Source organism: Pyrgilauda ruficollis, unplaced genomic scaffold (assembly GCF_017590135.1).
Source record: "Pyrgilauda ruficollis isolate IOZ18807 unplaced genomic scaffold, ASM1759013v1 scaffold15, whole genome shotgun sequence".
Classification (NCBI taxonomy): Eukaryota; Metazoa; Chordata; class Aves; order Passeriformes; family Passeridae; genus Pyrgilauda; species Pyrgilauda ruficollis.
The window spans coordinates 15,349,170-15,376,636 of NW_024513654.1; the positions used below are offsets into that span (position 1 = coordinate 15,349,170).

General features: G+C 38.2%; 1 protein-coding gene and 1 long non-coding RNA gene across 8 annotated transcripts in view; one reads left to right on the plus strand and one right to left on the minus strand.

The window, feature by feature from the left end:
* Nucleotides 1-1,516: 1,516 nt before the first annotated feature.
* LOC121350291 overlaps nt 1,517-27,467 on the plus strand; it is a 57,263-nt gene continuing 31,312 nt past the window's right edge. For 2 of the 3 annotated variants that reach the window (XR_005954647.1, XR_005954649.1), the window contains exon 1: nt 1,517-3,490. This is a non-coding gene — a long non-coding RNA (uncharacterized LOC121350291). Of the gene's footprint in view, nt 3,491-26,190; nt 26,326-27,467 lie in introns of all 3 variants that reach the window. The other variant, XR_005954648.1, reaches the window with a different exon arrangement.
* Nucleotides 9,675-27,467, minus strand: part of IDE (insulin degrading enzyme) — a 54,028-nt gene continuing 36,235 nt past the window's right edge. For all 5 annotated transcript variants that reach the window (XM_041461502.1, XM_041461501.1, XM_041461500.1 and 2 more), the window contains exons 17-25: nt 26,382-26,502; nt 24,796-24,887; nt 22,423-22,534; nt 21,192-21,359; nt 18,198-18,470; nt 16,188-16,249; nt 14,719-14,791; nt 13,521-13,588; nt 9,675-12,319 (exon numbers count right to left, since the gene is read on the minus strand). In XM_041461502.1, the coding sequence (XP_041317436.1) occupies nt 12,224-12,319; nt 13,521-13,588; nt 14,719-14,791; nt 16,188-16,249; nt 18,198-18,470; nt 21,192-21,359; nt 22,423-22,534; nt 24,796-24,887; nt 26,382-26,502 (1,065 nt within the window). In that variant the 3' untranslated portion in view covers nt 9,675-12,223. The remainder of the gene's footprint in view (nt 12,320-13,520; nt 13,589-14,718; nt 14,792-16,187; nt 16,250-18,197; nt 18,471-21,191; nt 21,360-22,422; nt 22,535-24,795; nt 24,888-26,381; nt 26,503-27,467) is intronic.

The window sequence follows — 27,467 nt, forward strand, 5'->3', positions numbered from 1 at the left end:
CAGTATGGGAAGCACGTTTGGTTTGCAGTGTGGCTATGAGGCAGATCATGTGAAAGGGTCAGTGTGGTCTGAACAATGCCTGTGGTCTGAAGCATTAATATTTGATGCAGCTTTGACCAAATTTGCTGCACTGGAGCTCACATGGTGGGTGGGAGGGGCTGGGGCTGGCAGCACAGTCTGTCAAAGGCCTGACTCAGGCAGCTGCCTAGTCCCGCTTTAAAAGCAGCTGTTTGTGTACAGATTTCACTCATATTGCAAAGTCATAGAAATATGTGCCACTGTCGTAACCAGGATTGCAAATAGGGCTGAGCATTCATGGCTAATGCTGTTACTTATGTAACTGCTACTTAAAAATTTAAGAAGACTCAGATTTACACAGTTGAATTTAAAAGTGAATGAAGAAAGATGCTGAAACAAAAGATTCATCTACTCTTTTCATACTGTGTGTAACATCATATTAGACTTCCCATAAATCTGCATGGGCAGGGGCATGGTTTAAGCTGAGCCAGGGTGCTAGTGGTTTGTACTGTCCTTCCTAGCAGGAGTTGTTTGAGTTGCCCATTTCCAACTCCTGACTGAGGCCCAGTAATGTGAGGTGGGTGGCTGGAAAGGAGGATGCAGAGACACACCTGATCCTCCTGATACAGCCATGAGACTGATGCAGTCACTCATGAAACCACCCTCCAGACTCACCCCTTCTCACTTTTTCCCTTGCTGCCAGATTTAGATTATTTATTACAGCTCTGTGAGTGTGAATCTGACCTGTTTGCCATGACAGGCTGTAGCAGAGAAGGTCAGGACAAAGCTGAGCAAGGAAGCTTGAGTTTTCTCAGTCTTGCTCTTTAAGATGCAAGTAACATCACTTCAGACTTGCATCTGGGTAGTCAGCAGGGATAAGTGCAGGTCTAAGGCCATTCAAGCTGACAAATCTCTGACTCATCTCTCATCTCTACTGGGGTGATACACTTTGCCTATTACTGAGGCCTTCGAAATAAAAAACGGATAAAGGAAAGACAAAAGGGAATTTAACAAAATGTCATAATTAATTTAACAACATTTTAAATCACCAACTGCAGTGTTATTCAATTTTGGTGAATGGGAAATTAAATAAGTCAGTTTTTTTTTTTCAAATCTCAAAGAGCTGAAAGCTCAAAAGTTTAGATCAATCTTCAGAGAGGTATGTTTCTAATGGACAGGATTTCTGTCAAGCCAAGAACATTCATTATCTCTGCAATGTTCTTTTCAAGCTTACAGCTCTGGAGAGTGCAATTTATTCATCTGTCAGGTTTTATGCACTTCTTGCCAGGGTATCATTTATATATTATTTCTCCAAACCAGAAAAAATATTTTTAGAAAGGGAGAGCTAGCAGAATAAAGCCTTTAAATACAAATGAGCTGATTCAGAGTCCCTTCTCCATTTTCTATCTCCTTCAACCACATTGCCTTGTATTTACCCTTAAGTTAAACCAGTCAGATGAGTTTTTGCTCTCTGTGACAGAATTACAGAAAACAGGATAAGCAGTTTATCCTTTCAATGTGCAAACAAGGCATCTCTTCCAAGCAGATGTATTAGCGAGTCACCACAGCAGGTGCAGCCCAGGGATGCTCACACCCAGCATCAGAAAAGTCTGACCCGGGGGAAAAGGAAGGTCCTGCTGCCTGGCAGAGCACAGAGGAAGGCCTGTGGCTCTGTAATTCTGTTCTTCACTCACTGTGCAGTGTGCAGTTAATGAGATACTGCTGCCAGTTTCTCTTCTTGTGCTGTCCTAAGGCTGCTTCTGCTGCTCTTCCCTCAGCACCCACGTGCTGCACGCGCCTGTGCATTCCCACAGCTCTCCCTTGGTAAGTCTGGAGCCAGCAGGAGGCTGTTCCTACAGACTTTGGGAAGGCAGAGGTGCAGGATCTGCTATCTGCACATCTGCAATCATACCCTTCATTCCATTCAAGGGTATGTCAGCCTTAAGTTACAGAGCTCTGCAAGATGTTTCCTTGTCCTCCTCTACTTCCACCTGACACAGGAATGCTGCTATCACCACCTGGTTGCCTGGTAATTCCTTTAATAAGACCGTGTTTCCAATTGCTAAGATTCTTACTGAGCTTCAAGCACCAGGCTCTGTGGCCCCAGTGAGCAACTAGGGAAGATTTCTTCTGTCACAGTTTGGACACGTAATGGGAAATGGTAGCAGATCTCTGACAGTCTTACAGTTTGAAGCAGGGAATTGAAAATTAGGTGGTAGGGAGGACTTCAAATTTATTGAAGTGGTGTGCTTTATGAATTGTATGAGGAATCTTCCAAACGCCCTGAAAATTTGAACGTTGAAGCTACCTAGGTGAGATTGGATGAAACTGAACTGCAATTTCCCAAGAATTTGAGGTTTTTAAGGGCCACATTAAGAGAAGAGATAGATTTTAGCACCTTATCACCACCTTCAGTGCTGTATGGCTGGACCTGAAAGCAAAAAGGCTGTCCTCCTCATCTCTCGGAGACTTCCCTGCTTATCCTATCCTACTCCAAGGCAAAAGATAAAACCTGGCTTCAGCAACACCTGCAATGAAGGAAGGACAAAGAGGCTGAGGACCGAGCCGTCACTGAGACAAGAGCATGAGAGCTGGCGGGCAAAAATCTGTGACAGCGAGCCCAGGAGCTGCAGGGTGTGGGCTGGGGGGTTGTTGATCACACATGGGCTGAAGGAGGCAGGTGGCAAATGGCTGAGGAGACGAGGACTGAATCTGGCCGGAGGAGAAGGACGTTGATCGGTGGTCGGGAAGAAAAGACAGTGCGAGGCTGGAGCGAGTGCGTGCCTCAGCCCTTCGCTGCTCTGCGCCGGGCCGGGCAGCGCCGGGCGCTTATCGCTCGGCCACACGCGTCCTGCACGTGACGGGCCCGTGTCCCCCGCCAGATAACGCGCGTGGTGACACCAGGTACCACGGAATGAAAGCTGTCCCGCATTGACCCTTTTCTCTCGCTTGAACACCTGGCAATTGCACCTCCCAGCCTGCGCTACGTGCACGTTACCATCAAGGCCTCATTATACCAAACACCGGGACAGACCAGAGGCATTCTCTGTTTCCCTCAGCCGCCTGTGCGCCACTCTCCCTCAAACCCGTCCCGCAGGCAAACTGCTGCTGTTTCCATGCGTGTCCCTGCAGTGGCAGCTGTCGCTGTGCCGAGCAGTGCCCCAGCACAGCCTCCTGGGCAGGTTCTGTTCAGCCCTCAGAGAAGGGCGCGTCGCGCCCGCCAGGCGGGGCAGAGCGGCGGCCGCGCTCGGTGCTGCCTCACGCGGCCCCGGCCACGCAGGGGCAGCCCGCTCCCCTCAAGGGCAGGTGCGGCTGACAAACGGAGCCCGCGGCGCCGCCGCTGCCCACCCGCCGTGCCCCTCGGCCTGAGGGGAAGGCAGAGCCGGGGCCAGCCCCGCGGGCCCGGCCTGGAAAACCTTTGGAAAGGCCGGGAGTGAAGGGCACGGGCAGCGCGAGGCCGGAGCTGGGGCAGGTAAGGACGTCACACCGTCCTGCTCCTTAGAAAACACACACCGGGACTAGTTCTGCTATTTAAAAGTGATTTATTTTCTCTGATTAAGCATTCTAAGATCCGTTTGGGTTTTTATCTGTAGAATCGTACAAACACGATTTTCATCTGCGGAACGAAGGAAATAATTTTCATGCATAACGGTGGGATGCACAACTCTTCACATTGTTACAGGGAAGAACAGCAAACCTTGTATCGTATAGCACCAAGAAGAATTTTAATTACAATGTGAAAGAAAGGTACCACAAAAGCTTCTTGTTTCATGGTATATCATTTAGGTTGACATTTTTACTCCAAAGTATATGCTGTTTTCCAAGCAACGAAAATTAAGCTTCTCATTAAAAAATTAAAATATACCTGTTTAAAAACTTTACACCTTCTAAAAATTAAGATAGTAAATTTTTATTTTCTTGCATAGCATATTTTGAACTTCGAAACAGATAAGAAAATCTAACAAAAGAAAAAACCCAACCCCAAAAAATTCTTTCTTTCCTAGTCTTCGCTTACCCTAGCCTGGTCAAACAGCAGGAACTAATTATTGAATATGTACATCATCAACTTGCACATTCCTCTGAAAATTTAAGCCTACAGTCCTGCTCCTTTATTTATTACTATAAAAATGGCACTAAAGAGTTCAAATTTTTCTGTCCAATAAGTCACTTCTACTTGACTTTCAAAAATAGTTTGGGAAATGCCAGCTCTAAACACTCAACAAGTGAACCAAAAATTCATACTTCAGGTCTTTCACTGTCTTGCATCACCATAACTATAACACCCAGTTCTGTTGTTCATTTCAAAGATGAACTAGATGTGACAAGCAATTTCAAATACTTATGCATGTCTGTTACCTGCAGGCACAGGTAACTGGTTGGAAATAGCACTACTTAATGCACTATAAACACTGCAAAAGAGGAGATATATTAAATTTCCTTTTTGACAAGAAAAAGGTAGTAACATGTGCCATTAAATCGAACCAAAGGAAAGACCTGTTGAGTAAGGAGATGTGATTTGATGTAGTTGCTGCTCAAGAACAGAACCTTACACTTGCCCAAAGCATCCGAGATTGCCAGGGGCCAGTAAAGGCAGGATTGCTCTCCTCTCCTGATAGCTTTGGCCATTCTCACTTTCAGGACAGGAAGAAACATCACAAATAGTGCTGAGATGCTGTGGCTCTGTGGGTACTGCAGTTCTCTCCACTCTCATTACAGCTCCCCGAACTGGGCACTCTCTCCTGCCATGCCAGAGCACCAGGACATTTCTGGTACGGCTGCTGGGGGCACCTCAGCATGTTCAGTGTACCAGAAAATACCACCAGCCTAAGGAGAATAATTTATTGACTGTGCTATCCCTTGCAGTCTTATCTGTTATACACATAAATGGACACTTGGCTTTATTTTGAGCTGCAGCCCATTTTCTGAACAATTGCTTCTGCTGAGCTGCTGGTCAACCAGATCTATTAAATCTTTCCACACAGTTTTGAGAAGATATATTATTTACTTCAGCTTAAGAAAAAGTGCCAGATTCATTACACTACAAATGCATACTTCACAAAAGTAGACAGACATTATTGTTTTGCTTGCATGGTGGCTCCAGGGGATAGCAAGGCAGCTCATCTGGCATCTTTGTAACACATCTCTGTCACAGATCTCTGTGACACCATGGCCAAATTAAAGCTCAGTCCAACAATCTATGAAACTATGGGACTCTGATTATTACTGTCCAAGAGAGAATGTATCTACACAGATACTTATGTAATATTTCTATCCTGTAAGTGGATCTCAGATCAAAACAAAAACATGAATGTTACAAGACTTCCAGGACTATTAGCTATTCCAAAAGTATTTAAGATTATTTTAAATGACTAGCCAAGAGTTTATGCCAAAACCATTGTTAGGATATACATATTCTGTAATCTAGGGCTACCAATACACTACAAGGCAACATATTTACTCCAGCTGTCAGGCCAGCTTAAGGATTTCATTATCAATTATCTCAACTGCCTATATTTTTTTTTTTTTTTTGTGTCTGCTGGGTCTAGTCAATGAGAAATTCTGATAATTTTATTCTGTTGCTTTCAAAAAACTTAAGACTGTTTAGACACTACAAGCTGTCCTGAAATTATCTTCACTCTAAATTACTCAATTCAACATTTAAAAAAAGCCTATCACACATTATTAGCTGTACAGCGCCACAGTTGTGCATTGGTAGTTCACACAGTAACATGACCCCCTTTCCCAGGAATTTATAATTTTTACACAATGACATGACAGACAGACGTGGTTATCAGACAAGAAGTGCAAAATGGCATGCAACTCATATGCATTATCGTCCATTTCAACATTATTTTTATGAAGTGGCTCACAGTGTGGGCCAGCACCCCAGCTCACACTTACACTTTGTATACATTGAGCTTAATACAATCTTTTGCATTTTCACATTCATAGCATCTTTAAACTAACAATTACTGACATTTAAACTCAAGTGGACAATCCAAGCTACAAGCATTCTTTATATATGCATTCTTCAACTTAAACAGACCCTACAAGCTATTCCACTCTTAAATGTTCTACTCTTCCTACTTCCAGGAAAAGGCTGCATAAGGTACATTTTTCTGAGCTTATTCACAGCAATAGAATCATGTTGTGCATGTATCAGCAGGTGTCTCCTGCTGCAGTTGAGTAGCACCTGCTTTCAAATTATTTCTGCAATCATTTTACTTGCTGAAATCTCCCACTTTGCTGAGCTCCAGCAGCAGCCCAGGGCGGCTCTCCAGGCTCGGACATACTGTAGGTGCCATCTTTGTTTAACTTCATGGGTAAAGCTCCCCAGGATTAGAAGACAAACTCTAATCACAGAAAAAATATCCTAGGGCACATGCATGGTGCCTGCACACGGTGTGTGCCAGTGCTAAAGGGACACCAGTGACACTATGGGCTGGTGTGACAATGGCAGTGTCTGCTCACCTCACCTTGGCCAGGGAGATGTCACACAAGGGGAGGTGAGCAGCAGCCATTTCTGCCTTTGAAGGTGACACACAGAGTAGCAGAACTAAACAATCAGCTTGTGGAGATGACAGACCCAGTTATACATACAGATTCCTGTGTTCCTAAAATACATTTAATGCTGCAGATTTGTCACTATTACGTTCTTTTCCTACAATCTTATCTGGAAATAATCTGTGAACAGAATTATTTGCATAGATTTTTTCAGACTCTTGAAACTTCCCCCCTGAACTGATATGTGCCAGTGAATGATAGAGGTATCTCGCAGTCAAAACAAGTAACTGCACTTGGACTAATGGGTTTTAAGAAATTGGTTGTTAAAAACACTTCTAGGCCCTGCAGAATTGTTAGCAGGCTGAAAGGTACTGTAATGCCAATGGGATAAAGTGAGGAAGTGTTGAATCTTTGACAGCTGACAGACTCCAGAGCACTGATGGGCACTAAGCTGGTGAACTTCCCTGGCTTTCACATGCATGTACAAATAATCATTTGGGTTGAAATCTGTCCTGCTACACTTACTTCATTCCAAAGCCAGCTGGAAAGTTTAAAAAAGACTAAGTGAACCATTTTTGAGCACTATTACTGTGAAATGTTTATGTATTTCTGGTGTTTTAAACTAGTTCCAACATTGCCCTGTCAAGTGCACAACTTCTAGTACTATTCGGGGAATTTCTAAGCTCTCTATACACTAAAAGGCATCACATCTAAAATTTACATCTTCAAAGGGCTGCCTCAGTTTTCACTGACATTTGCACACCCAGATTTTCTACATTCAATACCCCACAATACCATTTTTGCACATGCTCTGAAATGACTCAGCCTTAACCATGTAAAATGCACTAGTATTGGTCTCCTACATCTGCCTGGAATTCCCAAATAGCTCTTCTTCCTCCTCTGCCATCACAGGAGTCCATCCTTTACAACAGACTTCATATTAAATATATGCTCTTCTATACACAACACAGTGGTTAGCTGAAGTTACCAAAACATCAACCTTATTTCCATTTTCTATTAGATTCTTCCCTAGCCTGCTCTTCCCACTTTCCAGGTTACTAACACAGGCTGAGGACCTCTTCCCTCCCCTCTGCGGAACCTGTGCTGATTCTGTAAGTGTTCCCCACCAGAGCAGACGTGTGTTTGAGCCCACACGTACCACAGGACACCCAGTTGTGTGTACAGGTCGGGGGGAGGGCTGGAAAAGGTCCTGAGTTGCAGCTGCTGCTCCAGTGAAATTTTACCTGTCTCTGGTAGTCACTGGACAAGTACCATAATTCCTGGCTTCCCTTTTTGAAAAGGAAGCTGAGCAGACCATGAAAATCTGTACTAGAAATCCAATGCAGAAGGAAGCACACCTAACCTAACACCCAGTAAAGTGGTGGCAAATCCTCAGAATGATGTAGGATTTAAACTTGGATGCCTCTCTCTGGAGTTTCCCAAAGGCTAAGCCTGGTCACTTTCTTGCACTAGGAGCAATCCCATCCACTGTATCTTCCCCCACCCATTGCACAGTCAAGGAATTTAACCAGGAATTTTGCACTGCACCACTAAAGACAGTCTTAAAAATTAACAGTGGCAAATGCTCATGAATGCAATGTCTACATCCTTTAATGCTGCACTTGGGCTTAGAAATGTTCATTTAGTAAAGCCATAAATATTTTTCTTAAATTCTGTTTAGATGGCAGTTCGAACAAGTTGATTTAATTGTGACAATCTCCTGGGCCTTAGGCCTTATACACTTTGCTCCTTTGAACTGCAATTCAAATTTCACCCACTATTACCATTATATTCCACCCCCAACACATACTGTAACTTATGTTCTTTGAATGGTAAATAGAAATGTTTCAAATAAAAGGCTTTCAGCAGAATCTATATAGGCTGGGCTTCTTTTAAAATTCCAAGGTACAAAAGGGGCCTTTCTGATCTCTTCTGGCTTTAAAATACCCAGAGGTGCCTTGTACTAGCAACAATATTAAAAACTGACTTGCAAACCAAGTATTTCAGAGCTGGATTTGAATATCACATTAGGTATGAGCTCAAGCAAAGGTCCCAGTGTCACTGTGGATGACTATGTCAGCTCAATGGTCACCTACTAAAAAAACATGGGAAAAATGCACAAAAATGTAAAAGGTAATTGTTTTTTCACTTTACAGCAGACCTACAGTAAAAGCATACTAACCAGTTAAGTAGGAGAGAAAAGGTAAAATTCTGCTGAGCATGTTTTAAAACAAGAGCTAGATAATAATAAATGAAGTTAAAAAGGTGTGTAGCACTTTTCCAGATGCTATGATTACACTGTGGAACACGTTATCAATAAGGGCTGCTCACATCCAAGCACTTAAACAATCTGAACAAGCTCAAGCATTCTTTTATAGCTAATAGTATTAGTTAAAGTAATTTGGATAACTCGATTTTTTGCAAGACAGTAAAACCAAGAAGTCAAGATTTACACCAACCCCTAACAACTGGAAGTGGACAAAACCCTAGTGTTGGGGACAAGTAATTTTCCAGGTGGGCTGTTGGAATTTCTTTCTCCCCTGAGAGTACCAGCCACTCTTCCCAGTGCCAAGGACAAAACCTGTCTCTCTTAATGCTGCTCACTGTCATGCATTACTTCAAGGAGTCCCCTCGGAAGAGCAGGAGGGCCTGCTGACTTGTATCTTTATGCTGTCAGAGTTGACATTATTTACTATTTTAACAGTCACACACTCCTAACCTTTTGAAATGTAGTCTTTTGGTGTGCATAGAACAAAGAAAATGACCAGGAAAAGTAATTTTTCCAAAGCAACACTGTAAAGCTGCACTAGGCAAGATTCAGTCTTGTCCTAAATTTACAGTTTCAGATTTGATAATTAAAATTCTGTCTTGTGCAAATATTTCTGCCTTTACATTACTAAGTTTTTCATACACTTAGAGGGCAACAGACATGGATCTACCTAAGAGGTGTGGGATGCCACATGGGGAAGTCCTCTGAAAATCCCCGAGAAGTGCCTGGGAGCACTTCTGCAGCAATGCTATTTGGCCTAAACTAGTCCAGCTGGATAGCAGAAAATCCCAGTTAATGTCTAATAAAAAACATGCACAGACTGATAGATGTAACATTACCAGTATGCAAAAATTAAAATGAAACAAATTAAGAACTCCAAACATTAAATTCAGATTGTTTATTGTAAACAGAATAACTCTAGCACTCTGTCATACTGGCTGTGTCACATGCACCCAATTCCACATCAACTGCTTAAAATAGCACTTGCAAAAATTACAGTTATGTAATAATAATTTATGGTTTCTTACATAAACTAATTAACAAGCACTAAAATTGAATTACAGTGTATTCTAGGTAGTTCTTTATTGCTTGTAGACACTGCAGCTTTGGATCCATTAAAATGGACCCATTAGTATGCCTGAGTTTATCAAAATTTACTGCTATATCAAACTCAGAAACTGTAAAATGCTGGAGAACACTTAAAAGCAATTAAGAGTTGTTGGAAAACTACATGGGTTTCCACATCCAGTCACAGAACTTTAAGGGTATACATTTTTTCCTCTGGAAAACATGATTTGTGAGCTTGTGTTAGTTGTGTTACATTACTATTCCAATTTATTTATATAATCTGTTAAGAGTTGATAGTACTTCCATGAATATATATATATTTATTTTTACACACAATAGGAGCCATTTCATTATATTCACCATAAGAGTGGTATGTTTAAATACTAAATCCCAAAATATATATTTTTATAATATGTTGTCAAAACTTTTAATATATATAATACAAATACTTTTACTAAAGGAAAACTATAAACAAAAGTGAAATGCAAGAGGGCAAAAAGCCTCGTGAGAGGGATCCATGAAAAATGTGAGCGGAGACATCTTTACTGGTTTTGTTTAGACTGTATTTATTTTTTTTTTTCTCTTCATCATGCTAAAAAAGATGCTAGTGGCCTTCCTTGGCAACAGGTTACATCACAAACTCTCACCCAATTTATTAAAAAGATACTGAAACATGTACCATTAACCTTTGAAACAACTTTTAAATGCACCATATTTATTCAGTTAGGAGACACTCAAACCCAGCTTAAGGCCCTTTCCCTGTCAAGCATTCATTTAATTTGGCCTCAGAGCCAATGTAAGAACCAACATTGATTCAATCACAGAACAGCTCTATTGACTACACCAGGATTCTGATGTTTGACACACATGCCTGTCACATCAGGCTCTTTTAGTAAGAAGCAAATTCTCACTAACCCCTCTAATGAGCACATTTTACACCTTCAGTGTACATACTCTCTCTCCTGTCTGAGTAAGTGCCATCTCTTTTATGTATTACAGAGGTAGGAGATCTTCATGCTCCTTGCCCTTTCCTTTTAGTGCTGTCCCAAGCACAAGACCACTCTGCAGAAGTCAGTAAAGTTGGTGAGACACCTTATATTGTTTTATCATTTTACTATATTATGGAATATATATATATATCTATATATAAACATTATTTCAGATAGTTCTTGATCCTTCTGAGTTCTGCCCTCTTCCCAGAAGCAGGAGCAAACCCTTTGTGATGTAACCTGAAGCACAGGCTGTCCTGTAGCACTGCTACCCCAGCACTGCACTGTCCCAAACACCTTCCTGAAGGACAAGAAGGACCCACATACATATCAAAATAAGGATGTATCTGACTCATGAGAGAGCCCCTATTTGACGTGCACCTGTTCTTGAGTGATGAATTCATGTGTGTTTGAAGTTATTTGCACTAATGAGTGCTTTGCTGGACTGAGATCCAATGTAACAGGCGAGGCAAAACAGACTGAGTTCTCCATCGGCACATATGCAACTGAAAACAAAAAATGACACCAAAGAAAGTATTTGATATACCAAATGGACAGTTCACAGTAATGCTGTAAAACTGAACAGGATGTTGACAGTATCAAGAGACTGGGACAACACTTTTGGTAACAAAAATAAGATGCACTAATAAAGTGTTTCCAGCATTTTACTAGTTTTAATAGAAAATGTCCCCAAATTTGTATAGAAAGATTAAAATCATGCCCTTATCTTCAATTATTCTCATTAAGACAATTCTCTCACCTATTACTGTGCTGTCAAATTTCCTTTTTTTCAGCCTCACTGGTCTTCATAAAACTTAAATAGAAAAGATGTTGGTTGCCTTAAGGATCAATTAAAAAAGTATCATTCAACATATCACTTCAAAAAAATGTGAAAGTCTCCATTTTTAAGAAAAATTATTGACCCCTTCCCAAAAAGGACTTACGTATCTCACCCCCTCCAAATCCCAATAAGATAATTATTGGGATACTAAACAATGTTTTTCAGGAGTAACAAGCACATTTCAAGCAACTTTGTTTGCTCTGGAGGGTTATTTCATCAAAATGAAATTCTGAAGGGATATGTTATTTTAAAAATATACTGCATCTACAAGATTTTCATTATTATTGTTGTTTCAGTTGATTTTGGTTTTTAACAGGTTGTCTGTAATATAAATGACACATGACCACAACTGATTTTTATATACCCTCTATCCCTAACACACAGTTAATGTCAAATGAACCAAGAAGGAATTTGGGACTTTCATAATGAACAGAACCATTTATCCCAATGATTTTTAATAATTTTGTTCATCACGAAGTCCCCTGAAACCATGTCAGTACTGATCATTTGCATTTCTTCATCCATTGGGGTTCTTCACAGTTTTGCAGCCATGAAATTGATATGTGGTTTCACCAGTGGGAACAGCGGCAGACTGCGCTTGAATTCTGTCATATTTTCAATCACACTTGGCTGCAAAGAAGTGCATGCAAGAAAAAGTCTGCTCAGTATCTTCAATCAGAAAAGTGGCAAATTCCTTTGTGGCTTTTCATTTTAACTGTTCCTACAGCTACATATAAATATACCTGTCTTGCTCTTTTCTACAATATTATTGGTTCATACTTCATTATTACATTACAGGAACCTCCAAAATACAATGTTATTTCTTACTGAACAACCAGTTTGATATTTATATCATTCAATATATTTGATATTTATATCATTCAAACAGCTATAATGCAGTAACTGCATTGGTAATAACATCAGACTCTCCACCAAATGCAATCTTTTCATTTTCATTCCACTACAGAACACACCACCTGTCCTTTGAACATCAGACTAAGATCATAACCACAATAGCTATTCTATGCACTATTATTTTTAGATGTGCTAACAAAGTAAGCTTCTAATATTTCAGTCATAATGGCTAATACATCCTCATACTAGTCATACAGAAATTTCTGCTCATGGCAGTTATTTCACCTTACAGGTGAAATAACGTTCTTCTGATGAAGAATACGGACCTACCACACTGTGAAAAGTTAATCACCTGTCGGGACAAACACTGCCTTCCTTTGAGAAAAGTCACCGAAGGTCCAATAAGGGCCCAGTGCTGTCCTGTCCAACCACAGTGAAATCTGTAATACTTGTCTGAATAGAATTTGCCAAGCTGTTTCCTCCACAATTAAACATATTGACAGGAATGTGCATTAATATTTTAGGCTTTAAGAAAATGACCAAGTATTTGGTTTTGCTGTTGCTTTGGGTTGGTGGGTTGTTTGGGTTGTTTTAAACAAAGATGATAAATTTGTTGATGCATATGCATCTTGACACCTGATTTATCTGATCATACACAATCAGTATTTTCAGACAATAATCATCTGTATTTTATCCATAGTGCAGATACCCAGTGCAGTCTACTACTGCTGTTAGCTTTCGTTTCAGAGGACTACAAAGAATCGAGGAAAACGACAAATTGATAAAAAGAAAAATCAGCAAAATCCCTGTTGTTAGTGAGGGCAAAAATGCAAATAGAAAATAGCTAAAACATCAGCCCCATGACAGCAGCAATTTCCAGAGGTCTGTTTCTCCCTATAAACTTGTATTTAATGATACAAAATCTCTAGATTGATAATGTAGGCTAGGACTTTTTTTGTGAGTTGTTTCTTTTTACCTGTGGTAGTGGTGGTGCTGGTGCCAGGTTCACATCATTTTGGCATGGAAATTCTCCAACAACAGGGCCTATTTAACACCAGAAAAATTAATTTGGGACCATAATTTAATTACTGTAATTTACATAACTGATTAACTGCTTTCTCTTATAAGACAGGTGTCTAAATAAAACACCTCTATTTAAATATTCAAAATAAAATATTTTAAATATTTAAATTTTGAAGTATCACTAAATAAGGTTTTATAAACATTTTGCTTTTATATTACAAGTCTGTCTTTAGAAATACAGATATTAATCCATTATTTTATCTAAAAACATGAGCTGAGTTCGTGGCTTTTATTAATTTTATTACACATAAAGAAAACGTAGAAATAAAAATTGCTAATCTGTTGATCAATCAATACTTAAAACTGCTTCTCAGTACAAATTATGAGAACAGTAGCAATGCCAATGGTACACACAAGAGCAGTGCAAGAACAGCACATCATTTGATAAGGACATGCCTGTAGAAGTGTACAGGTTTCTCCAGGCACCAAAAATCTGGACAGCAACCCCAAGTATTCCCTGCCTATAACCACACATGTCCTACTCCAATTATCCCAAAACTTATTTTTGCATTTCTAATATTTATTTTTTGGCATAAGAGAGGCCAAATGCCAGATTAAAAGATTTAGGACTGGAGAGCCGTTTTAGTACTTGTAATTTCTCTAAGCAACCACTTGTCAGGTTGTCTTGCAAGCTCACCCTTCTCTTGGGAAGATACCACTCCAAGCAAGTAACACCCAATCTGGCAATGCAATTACTGCTCTTGAAGAAGTCTTCTCTAGATAGGAAAAGTTTCAGAACTATTTCTATTTAGCAATTACCAGCCATGAAAACTGGAAAGGTGCTTTGAAGCAAGTCTTCCTTACTCAGCTGCAAAGCTACAATTTCTACACTACCATAAAAATCAATCCTGAGGCAGAAGGGAGTTTTCATGACATGCATGCAGTATCTAAAAAAAAAAATCAACAAAAAATCTGAAGCACCCATACGAAGTACACCTAGGATAAACCCCACCTTTTTCTTCTGAAAGGTGTATCATCTACAAAGCTGATTTTTTCTCTACAGTGGGTTTGTATGATATAACATGGCTATCTGTAACTATGACTTGCTGGAACAGGAATTGATTCAATATTATATTCAGCACAATACTTACAGGAATCCATTTCCCTTGCAAGGACATGTACTGATACCTTGTGTCTTCTGGGAGCATCTATTGCCAACAGCACCTACAGTAAAAAATATCAAGTCCTTCAGGTGTAGGAAGCATTCCTTACACATTATAAAATAGTAAAAACAACAAAAGCATTTAAATTTTAATTTAATCCTTAAAATGGGGAATGAATTTTGGGATGTGCCTTCAAATATTATTAAAAGTCACCAATACAGTACTCCTGAATTATTTTACAATCAAGTTAAGCAATTCATGTACTGCTTGGAATTCAGAAAAACTGTAAGTAACAGAAATTCAGCCATTAACTATCATAGTATCAAGAATGCAACCTAAAATCTCTGCAGAACTTTCAATCCCTAGCAGCCTTCTGGAAGCACATCACCCTGAGCACAATCATTAAATTCAGCTGGACTAGCTCACCAATCTAGCCTGTTATTTCAGCTCTGGAATGTTGAATAATTGTGTATTGAGCACTGGTGTAAGCAGATTAGTACAGATTCCTACAAACCCAGAATATGCATACTCATTCAAAAATTCTCATTTATTAAACAACAGGTACTGAAATTCCATTTACTAACTTTGCATTTGCTGCATAACTTCACGTATACTATCGTACTATTAAAAAAATTAAAAGCAAACAACCCCCTCTGCCCAACAGAGGCAAAAAAAAAGACAGACACATGACAGACAGACAGACACAGCCCATGCTTCTTCATGAGCAGAAATTTTTCCATCCAATAATAAATTTTGAAGACATTAAGTTGATCTTATTTTCCAAAGAACTCCCCGAGCTACCAGCTTCTCCATGAGTAATAAAACTCCATGTGCACTTTGCAATATAGTGAAATACCATCGTCTATTACATATTAAAAAACAGAATGAATGATGCCCAAATTTTTTTTATACTGGTGTGGGGGAACATGGACAGGACAGGAACACATTTGAATCACTTATACTGGATATCCATCTGAGTTGAAATGTACAATTACTGCATCGTTATGCTGTTCTTTTGCTCTGCTTAACCATTAGAGGAACAAAAACCCCTAACGATTTACAGTGAACAAAGCTTTAAAAATATCTGTTTCATTCACAATTCATGCCCATAAAATAAGCTGCATCACTGACTGGTTGAAGAAGAAGATAAAAGAACAAATGTGCAATTTGGGCCAGGCTTGGTCATAGAGCAGCACATTTTATATCCATAAAGAACAGATAAATGAAACAAGAATAAGAGCCAGCAAGGAAAAAAACACAACAAAACCCTATAATTCTGTGCAATTTTTACAGTTGCTATTAAACTAAGTAATGTTCAGGAAATAAAAGATACCTGCATTCATTTTATCACCTACCTCAAACAGATGTCAGTATATCCCTTCAGAACATGCACAAATAAGATTCAGTTGTACCTCCATCTCATTCTAAGCAACATTTTAGCTGCATCACTAACTTACCTTGTAGAACTGTATAATGTCATCCTTGGTCAGGGTCTTTAGATAAGCCACTTCAATGTTATCTGCACAACAATAGTACAAATTAGAGTAAGTCTGCAGATCACAGCTGGTTATTAGCACACTGCTTATACAAAGTATACTTCTTTCAAATTCAGAGGCTGTAACTGACTGCAAATGAAAAGCTTTTCATTGTTATCTTTCAAGTTAATACTTGCTTCACTAAAAGTGTCAGTAGAACCTTGGCAGAAAATTATACTTCAATAAGTCTGTTTGATTAGACTTACTAAAAAATGCACGTTTGAAGAATACTGATTGCACTGTGGGATATTCAATAAAATAGATATGCCTACTCTTGTATATTATCTTCAAATCAGTTACACATTTCTAATGCAGACTGGTTATAGATGGCTTTTCCTCACAGTTAGGAAACACGATGGTAGGACATACTTTACAGAAACGTTAAGGAATGGTGCCTACATACCCCTTAAGAAGTAGTCACACCTTTAAGATATCTGGGGACAATGTGTTTCAGTTGCTGCATTCCTTCACATTAATTAAACTGTCATGGACTAATCACCTAATATCACTGCTGCTTTAGCAGGAAGGTCTTCTGTAGGCGTGCTTGCTTTTCTTAGGATTAGCAAGAAGATCAAGGAAGAAACACGTGCAAGAGAACAGAGAGCCAACAAGCCTGTAATGCAGGCTGTAAGCAATATGAAGTTCTATATGGAGGAAATAAAAAAATCAACAATACAGTTTTGAAAACTAGGTAAAATTTGGGAGAAAACAGTAAAAGTAGTAACATTAAAAATGTACAAACAAAAAAAATCCTTCCACTTCTTAAGGCTGAAATACGAATTTCTGATTTTGACTATTCTAGTCATTAAATCTAAAATCTAGTAATTAAAGATATAAAAGTCAAGGGAAATAATAAGAGAGATTTAGGTATTAAAAATATGGCTACACTTAGCCATATTTTACACTTAATAAACCATTCTTACACTTAGTAAGAAATTCCAGAGTGATACTATTGATCCAATTATGGTATAAACAGAAACACTTAAGGCTGAGAAAAACCACACTATTTCATCAGACACAAAAAAAAGTACTTGAAGTGGTAAGTTTCCATTCCACTTCTTATGCTCAGGCATGAAACTTTTCAGTAGCTCTCATTCTCTCTACACCAAGCTAGATGACAAGTCAAAACTCTTCATTATTAATCAGCTCAGTGAGTCACCGTGAAGCAAAAAGACTGTATTTGCTATCATGGAAAGCCAATATGGTACACATAAAGCAGAAGAGAAGTCACAGAATACAGAATGAGTTTTATGGAGGAAGCATATTATGCATGAAGACAGAAAATTAGAGCTGTGAATAAGAGTCGAGACATGAAACTGTCAGGAAAAACTGATGTGTACCTAAAATGATTTTTTTTTTTAATGTTAGAAACTGTATTACTAATGTGTCTAACTGTATTAGTAATCTCAGATTGGTTTTTTTTAAAATTTGAAATACATTTGGTTTTTTTTTAAATTTGAAATACAAAAGTATTTAAACAAATACAACTTAAATATTATGCAGGACCACACAGTAAATAAATGTCAATCCATTTTCAGTAATAATACTAGAAGCTGGATCTGATTTGGTCTCCTACAAACCTATAACATTCAAAGCACCATAGATGAAAACAAACAAACAAACAAAAAAAAGTGTTTCTTCAAATCCACCCTAAGCTGAGACAGACTGCATGTTAGTTAAGATACCTGCTGTTGCCTCTGTCAGCACTCCCTCAAAACATCTGCACAACGCCAACAGAAGTAGGGTTCATATAAATGTGTGTACTGTCAGGAATGTCAGTGTGTATCTGACTGCACCACAGGGAAACAGACAGTAAATTATGTATAGGCTGTGTAAAGGTTTAAGTTGTTCCCAAATGAATATGACACTCAACAGTCACAAATGCAGCCAAACTAGAGCATTCAGTTTTGAAGGAGTTACCATTTGTCTTACCTCTATCAAAGTTATACTGCTGGGAAATGATTTCTCCCCAGTATTTAGCACATTCTGCAGACAGCTTCTTTGGTTTGTCTAGACGACGAATTGCTAAAGCTTGGATGTGTTTCTGGAAGGCCTCTTCTGTCATGTCTTCTATGCATTTCTCCATAGTTTTTAAGAATGCTTCCACTCTGCTCTCTAAATAGTGTGGTGGCTTTTCAGATTGGATAATAAATCGCAGTCCTTGGATGCCATTTGCCCGACGTGGGCCACTGAACACAATGTAACCTTGGCAAAACAAGACCCACAAATTAAAAGAAATCCTTTGTCACAGCACTGCATTTGCCAAATTCAGCATGTTTGGCAAGAAGGCAATGCTATGCTAACTTAATTCTGTGCTATAAATAAAATAATGTAGGTTTTCAAAATGTGACACTGTATTTTTTTACAACATCTTTATTTCACTGAGGTCAATATCAATTTAGGGGAGGGGCAAGGGGGAGATGAGGCACACTAAGACAAAACAAAAGCAATTCTGTCATTGGGATCGGGTTACCAGAAAATGAAGCTGTACTCTGGTGCTTCATTAGACTCAGTATTAGAAACTTACTATTTCTTCATAACATCCAATCTGAATTCTCTTTGCTGTAATGTAAGACCACTACTACCCATATTATCAGTTAGATAAAAAGTATTATTCCCTTCCTTTTTGTTGCATGATTGTCTAATTTGAACAAGGAATCCTTTCTTCAGTCTTCCTCTACCCTTTTAATAACAAATCTATCACATTTCAGTCTTTTAAATGCTTAGATGCTTTTAAATGTTTTAGAGTTTTCTTATGGTTTCCTGATGCTCATGGCAAAACTGGTTACAGTATTTCAGAGTTTTTATCTGAACAATTTAAGAGTATTACTGTGAGCACATCTTGAATACTTCCATTTATATATCCCAGTATTTTACACAGCAGCATGACACTGCTGATTTATTTCCTACTTCTGATCCACTGTACCCTACAGAGTTGTCTACAAAACTGCTACCTAGCCAGTTGCTTCCTGGCTTGTATCTGTGCCATTGGTTGTTCCTGCCAAACTGTTCCTAACAAATTGCATCTTGTCTTCATTCAAGTCATGTTTCCAAAATGTCAAACTAATTTTAAATTCTAACTCTATCTTCCCACACACTTGCAGCCTCTCCCAAATTAGTATTATCTGAAGATTCAGTGAATACCCTCACTCTTCTATCATCCAGAATTCTAATGAATATAGCATGGACTATACTACAGAACTCTGTAGAACACCATTTTCCAAATGAACTACTCTCTATTCTCCAGTCATGACCTTCCAAACTCCAGTACCAAAATGTGTAGCTCTTCCACCTAGGTACTTCAGTAACAGCCTCTCAGTTACCTTCAATGAATATAGAACTAGCTTGAAAATTTATTCCATTTTTTCCTGGAATTTGAATTAAACTGACTGATCTATAATTTCCCTGCTTGTTTTCTTCCCTTTTTTAAAAAGAAACATGTAGCATTTAGCTGTGTCTATCTTTCCAATACCTTATCATCCACAAATTTTCCATCATAAGACTCTTAATTCCAGGATTTCCTAATTTAATTCTTTGGAATAGAATACAGAGTTCATCACACTTTGAACTTTTTTAAAGCTTCTAATTTAATCTGATTAATCTGTTATTTTTCTATTGAAAAGTAAGACATGAACCTTTATCCCCAGTATTTATTAAGTGAAAACTAAGTAAGCCATCCTGAATTTCCTGATGATTTGAACATTTTGATTTTAATGATTTGAACACTTTGATTTTTTTTTCCATCATTGCCAACTTTTCTTCCCCACTTTCTCATACTGCTTAACCATTTACTGAAAGAATTCTTGTTAATACTTCTACTTTAGCAAACTTTCAACTCTTTAACTTCTTTTTCCCTAAGCCCTCCCAGAAATGTTACTAACAATCCAATGAAATTTACTGGATTTTGATGGTATTTCTACTGTCTCCCCTCATCAGTGTCATGAGCTCTATTATTTGGCAATTATGAAGTGCTGGACTAAACTGGTTCTTCCTCCCCTCTCTCTTTAGCTGTTACTTCCAACTTCTATACAAAACCTGCCACCAGCACATTTCAAAAACCTGTTAAATAACCTGGGTTCTATCCTATTTTCAGCAAGTATATAGGCAGTTGAAACTCCTGTGATGAATATTGTATGGCTGGTTCTGCCAGTTGCTCACAAAAAGCCTAATCTTGCCTGACATCCCTGGCAGACATCACACTGAAATATTTGTCTGCTTCTCACCTTTGGAAAACCTGTACTCCTCCTCACCAGTATTACAGTCATGTGAGCCGTCATGCAAAGTCTCTGTCTGTCTTCTTACTCTGTTTGGAATAACCTCACCAGTTTGCAGCCTTACTGGCTCACATAACAATTATTTGTACTTATTGGTGAACAGCTCTAGTCTTAAAAAGCCTGAAATGTATTTAGGTTTTCACCAATACAGTAGCTTACCATTACCCACACAGCAGTATTTCTAAGACAGGGCTTACAATTTAAGAGTTGGACTCAGTGATCTTAGACATCTTTTCCAACTATATGGTTCTGTGATTCTATGATCATGAAGTGCAACTAGAAGGAGGGTCACAAGAAGGAAACATCAAACTACTGTTGATTCTTTAAGAAGATCTAGAAATTGAGGGGACTGATCCAATCTCCTTTTGATAAATTCTAACATGAAGTTTTCTGTACAGTGATCTCACTTTTTTGAGTTGGAGCTGATTTCAGATATTTCAAACATCTTAAAAATCATGCCTGCTTGTTCTTATTTTAGACTCTGTGCACAGTAGAATTTCTTTGAGTCATCAGCAGTTAAGATGATTTGCATTTACCACGTGTCCTTTAAATGGCATTCACTAAGCAGGGAGAGAACACCTCCTCAGGTCTGGTGTGAGCACGTGACTGTGACAGCTCGTGTGTACACACACAGCCACTCCTGAGAACTCACCCAACTGCTCCTGGGTGCGCAGCGTGTTGAAGCACGGCTCTGAGATAATCTGGCAGAAGAGCTCCAAAAACATATTCTCAGAAGTACTCTGCATGTCTGTCTGGTAATATATTTCAATGCCACAGTTGTTATGAACCTCATTTCTCTGTTGATATACAAACCAACCTCCTAGAAGACAAAGTTAAAACATTGACGTTCATGAAAGTGTACATTCTGACTGTTCACAATTAAAAACATAATGGTCTAAGGTTTGTGGAATGGATTTATATAGTGGTTTAGTACTGTTAAAGCAGAATTTCCACTAAGAGCATACTTTTCATAAGACAAGAAAAGAATGTATCATTTTACCATCAAAATGTTGCTGCTTGGAAATATTAGCAAGTAAATTGAAACTGGCTGCTTCTCTTCAAGCAAGTATTTTTGGAACTGCAGTGAAATTCTGCATTGGCTCTACTGTGTAAACAGTTTCTAAAGACAGTCTGCCAGAAATTATTATGAACATTAAAAATAATTCAGCATTTAATACCAACAACTTCTTTTGTATATGGCAGCTTCCACAGACGATCAGCTAGGGGTAATTTATCTTGTCTGTACAGCTACGTATGTCACCACTCCCAGCAATACCTTCAACCTCCTTTTTATAAAAAACACTTTTTTCACCATGCAAGTAAAAACATACAAACACCACAAGACCAAAAGAATTTGTGTAAGGAAAAATAAAAAAGTTATTTGTGTAAGAGCTTTTTGTTTTTGCAGAGAGTCATTACATGCAATTCTTAATGGTCAATTAATACCCAGAAATGCTCAAAGAATGGTGTTTACTCAAATGTATATACTCTGTGTAGCAGAGATTGGGACAGGGCTCTTATTTCCATAAATTATAACAAGTGACTTGGAACTGAAGTGCAGAATCCTTTGATCATAGAAGGGCTTTGGGTTGGCAGTCACCAAAAGATCATCCACATCATCCCAAGAAGTCCAATTTACATACACAAATTAAAAATGAAATCAAAGTAATTGTCAAGTATGCTAGAAAGGTCATGTATTAGTACATAAATTTACCAGTAAAGCCACACCCTATTTCTGAATTTTAAGTTTAGAATAACTTGAAGTAAGTTTGGCTTCAAAACACACTCCTAGCAACACAGTAATATGCCTTTTAAAATGTTGTGAGCAAGGAGAATCTCAATTTAATGTGCCTTAAATATTGTAAATCTATCATTTAACTTACTGTCAGGAAGCTGCACTTCTCTGTACCTCACTAGCTGACTGGGAAGGAGTGGCTTTGTATGAGCATGCTCAATGAGAGTGTCCTCAACCATCTGCATAATTCCTAATGCAGCCTGGAAAAGAAAACATAAGAGGACTTTTAATGATCATTAGTTATTCTGCATTTCACAGCAGCATCAGACTTTCCAATTACTGATGGTGCTGTGAGAGAAAAGAAAAAAAATCAGAAATAGAAAGTAGGGATACTGTAATTCAATACAAATACAGTAGAAGTAGATGAGAGGAAGTGGGAGTGTGGAGGGTGAGAGGTTTTTTTGTGTCTTCTTTATGTTTAAATTGTCTACATGTTTAACTACTCCTATTTCTCCCCAGTGCTTCTGAAATTAAAGCTCAGTGGGGTGGGTTTTTTTCATTTTCCCTCCACCACTTGATGTGCTCATCATTCAAAGTGAAAATGAGGTATCTCAAACGTATGTCTGAGAGCAAATGGCATTTCAGTAGATGAAAATTTTAAGAAAACAAATGGTTAAGGTCCAGGATGCATTTCCTTGATTTGTTGGTGGTGTTAAGACTCATTGCCCAAATACTTTATTTGATGGATTACAGTAAGAATTTAAAAGAAATATATAAAGAGTGAAAAAAATCCAAAGTCATTACTTTCATTCAAGGATTCAACCTCAATAGCTTAATTTCTTAAGGGTTATGTGTTTTTGTAGCCTGCACTCTGGAAATCACAGGAACTTGCTAAAGTAGTTTTGGCTGAAAGCTAAAATCTCTCGTTCTGCATTGCCATAAACTCACAACACAAGTGATTTCATAAAAAACATGAGAAAGGTTTGAAAACTTAATAAACATACACCCTTACCAACACTTCCAAAACCCCCATGCAGTACCAAAGACAAAAAGGTTGAGGTATAAAAACAAGAGTTTAAAAAGTTAGATAAAAAGACTATTTATTCTTTCAGTCAAGTGATCATATTAAAATATTGACAAAAGGACTGCTCAGAGTTCTGAACTTTTCATCCACTTACAGCAAATAAATAAAAGAAATTTTCAATAAACCCAAGTATCAGAATGAAAGTAAAGAAAAAAATAGGAATTTCAAGCAGCTAGATAAATCTAATTTTTCAAGTCCAGATTCACTGAAAAATTTTTTCAAGATTGAAAGGTGTCACACGATAATGTAAATTTTGATTTATTTTAGTTGGAAAAAATTCTTAGGTCCAGGTTAAAATTGCAGAGTTTTATCAGTGATTATCACATCATGGGTAGCGAAGGACAGACAACTTATTCTGGTTTCTATTCAGGGAGGTTTGCAGAAAAATTCTAAACATTTCATGGCTATGGGTATAGCAGGACATCCTTCCCAGTTTTTTAGCTGTAGGACTTTTGATAGCCACCCATTATGCCAAGGAAAGAATACACTTCTCTGACATCACTGCATCATCATGGAAATCTAAAAAATTCTGGGCATTCAGTTCTATTTCCAGAGGCAATTGACTTTCATATACAAATATGTAAGAAACAAGGAAGGAAAACCAGACTATTTTTGAATTTCTTTGCAAGAAGAGTACTCTATAAAAATTTTTTAACAAGTACTTCAGAGACATTCTTGACAAAGAAAAGTTTGTCTCTCCAAGCGATTAGCTCCTTCCTTATTTTTTCCCTCTTTACAAATTAACTTTCTCCTCCATACTTTCAGCAGTCACAAGCAGTGTCTATAACAGCTCTTGCTAGTAAACTATCCCAGAGCTGTTCTAAAACAAAATATTGTAAACAAGCCTTATGAAAAAAGAATGCAAAAACACACAAAAAAAGTACTCACATTTGTATTGGTACATATATTAAAGTATTTCTTATGACTTTATATGCAAATACAAAGTGTTACTATTTTAAAGGAAGACAAAACAAATGTTTTTTGAGTTTTACTCCCCTGAGAGCTGACTCTTGGCTTTTTCATGCTCCGCCATTCCTGTTTAGCTATGTGCAAACTGCTTAATTTGGAAGGATAGTGGATTCTTAAAACTTTGATAGTTATTCTGAAGGCTTCCAGTGGAAAAAAGCAAGATCTGTAGCACATTGTTTTTCTACAGCTTGATCACAGTAACGACATGCAACATAGACTTTCAAATACACAGATGCTAAGTTGTTTTCATTAAATTTCCAAGAGCAATATAGAGGCAGCACTTAGCCTAAAAACCTGAAGTGGAAAAAATTACACTCTGATACTCCTATAAATATAAAAAAGTACAAAGTTGAATTATGAAATGACATTTGGCATAACTGCTTCAAGATCTGCAAAGATTAAACTAGTGCTCCATTTTTATGCTGCTTTTAAATAAAAAATGTTTTATTAAGAAAGTATCAAACCAACCTGTTTTGTTATATTGCCATGGAGAAGAGCTTCAATGTGTAACCGTGACAACAGCTGTGCTATGAAGGCCTTGAGACGGGGAAGGGTGACATCTACAATAGATATTTAGACAGTTAAATCACTCAAATGCATTTTTAAATTATGAAGGACCTAGGCCTAAATCATCATTAGATACAGTGCATTTCTCAGAGGAGGAGAAATCTGTCATTACAAAGAAGTGAAATCTCTCCTTAAAAATGCAACATTGGAATGCTTCCAGGTCTAAATAGCAGCACTCATCATATAGTTTATTTCACTTAGAATTCACATGCTGTCTTGACCCAGATTCAAAAAAAAAAAAAAGAGTAAAAAAAAGCTGTCTTTCCAATCATGCTGAACAAACACTCATTCTCCAGAGAACACACTTGCAATCATTCAGGTGGTGTTCCAAGGAAAAGCCTTAGTTATTTACTAAACAAGCAGCATGTAGTTTATAATGCTCAAGAAAGACTCTATGCATTAACCATCCAGACTAAAAAAAGAGCCTCAACTCAAATATAGTATTTTGATATTAATTTTGGAACAAAGGGCATACAAGAAAAATACTTCGGCAATATATCCTAAAGGACACATGCACAACACATACACACACATTCTATCCAGCCTGCCCTTGCCAAGCAGTTTTCATATACAGTGCAAAATACAGTTTAGCATATAGAATCAATGGAGTAAGAGGAAGGATGGTTGGATGAGGTATTCATGGCAATGTGTTCTGAATCAAACTCCTCAAATAAATACAAAAGCCTGGTATTCTTCTTGAAAAGAATGTCGGTGTATTCCAAGAAGATATTACAGGACATCTTACAAACTGTCCCAGGAACAGCCTTTTAATACAACACAGTAAAATACAGGTTGGGAGTTCTTCAGCTATTACTACAAACATAGAATTACCACAGAATGGCGTGGGTTGAAAGGGACCTTAAAGATCATCTAGCTCTGACACCCCTGCCTGCAGGGACACCGTCCACTAGGCTCATTGCTCAAGATCCCACTCCATCTGGACTAGAAAAATCACTTAAATCTCTTAATTAAAAATTTCTTCTTCCTTCAAATATACTGGAACACCTACCTTGTGTTAAGAGCCACAATGTTCTTTATTATAGTTGTCATTATCTACAGAAAGTACTTTTTTTTTTCTTTATTAGCTACAGAAACATAAGCTAGGATTCCCTGATCATGGAAAAAACAAAACAGTTTGCACATTGGGAGGTACAATGCAGATACAGTCCTGTGTGCCTGTAAGATGTCAACTAGAGCCAAATGACTTTACCAATGTTGATTAAGTACTGGATTCACCATATCCAGGTTCATGTACCCCCGAAGTTAGTAAAGTTTTGCCTGAACTTTTATCTGCAGGTTTTGCCATTTGAGGCCTTTTCCATGAGCTACTCTACTTTCTTGAAACTGGAGGGCAAGAGCAGCATGGCCAGCATCAGCTCAGGCCTGGCACTGCAGGGACTTCGCTTGAATAGTGAACAGAGCACAAAACAGGTATCCCCAATAGTTAAATAACATAAGGAAAAAATAATAAAGTGGCAGAGCATTACCATCTAGAGCTTCTTTTAATTCATCTTTGGTCCAAGCAACTTCAGTCATCAGGAGTCGAAGATAATACATTGCATGCTGGTGAGGCTGTTCAGCCCTGAAGTTGTTGAGTGATCTCATGTACTAAACCAAAAAATCAGGTTCAAGTTAGAAATTCAGAAATAGAATTCTAAACATATTAACACTGTACTCTCAACTTTGTATCAAAAAGATACAGTTCAGATATTGAGAACATTCCCTTGCTTGTTACAACTCTTAAAAAAATCGTGTTACATCACTTTAGTAATAATGCAGGTTTCTGAGCTTTTGGATTAAGCAGAAACCATTAAAATGGCTGAAATGTGCATGAAATCAAACTTGTCCATAAAATTAATGCCTAGAAATTAATTTATTGCAGTAAACAAGAATTTAGATCAAATTTCCCAGGAAATTTGCCTTCTGTGATGACTGACCAGGGGTGGGGGAACACTGCTAATAGAAAATGTATTTTTCTTCCTGTCACCTACTTTGGCTGACTTGTTTAGACAAAATCTGGAGCATCTGGAAAATTCTCTGCATGTTTTGCATGGATAAAGGGTGTATGAGAGAAGAACCAGAGAGCTTCTGCAAAAAAAGTCCTTTCTAGTCCAGCTGCACTTTTACAAAATAAGCAAAACCTTCTTCTTCTGCCAGACAAACTGGAAAGTGCAAACTAATAGTTTTGACAAGCTGCAAGCATTTCCAGTGCAGGAAAAAAGTAACTCATTTCAGGGCACGAGTGACCAATAGCATGCCTCAGGTTGCTGAGGACGTATCCTTCTGTCTGCTGCAAGCAGAAGCCAGAAGTTGGTATCTCCTTTATCTGTTTGGCATAAACATGGGAGAAAACTGCGATCTCTCCAGCTGATGTAATTTCTAGAAATCAGCATGTACTAAACCAGGTGGTTATCTTTGCACCAAAGGATCAAGGCCCAGAAGCCAAGAAAAATCTAGAGAAAAGAAATGTTGCAAACTTTTTCAACACTTCCTTTCTTCCCTTCACCTATTTACCACTTCTTTTATGCCTAGGTCCTACTGCAGCCTTTCCAAACTGCAAAACAGGATTTAAA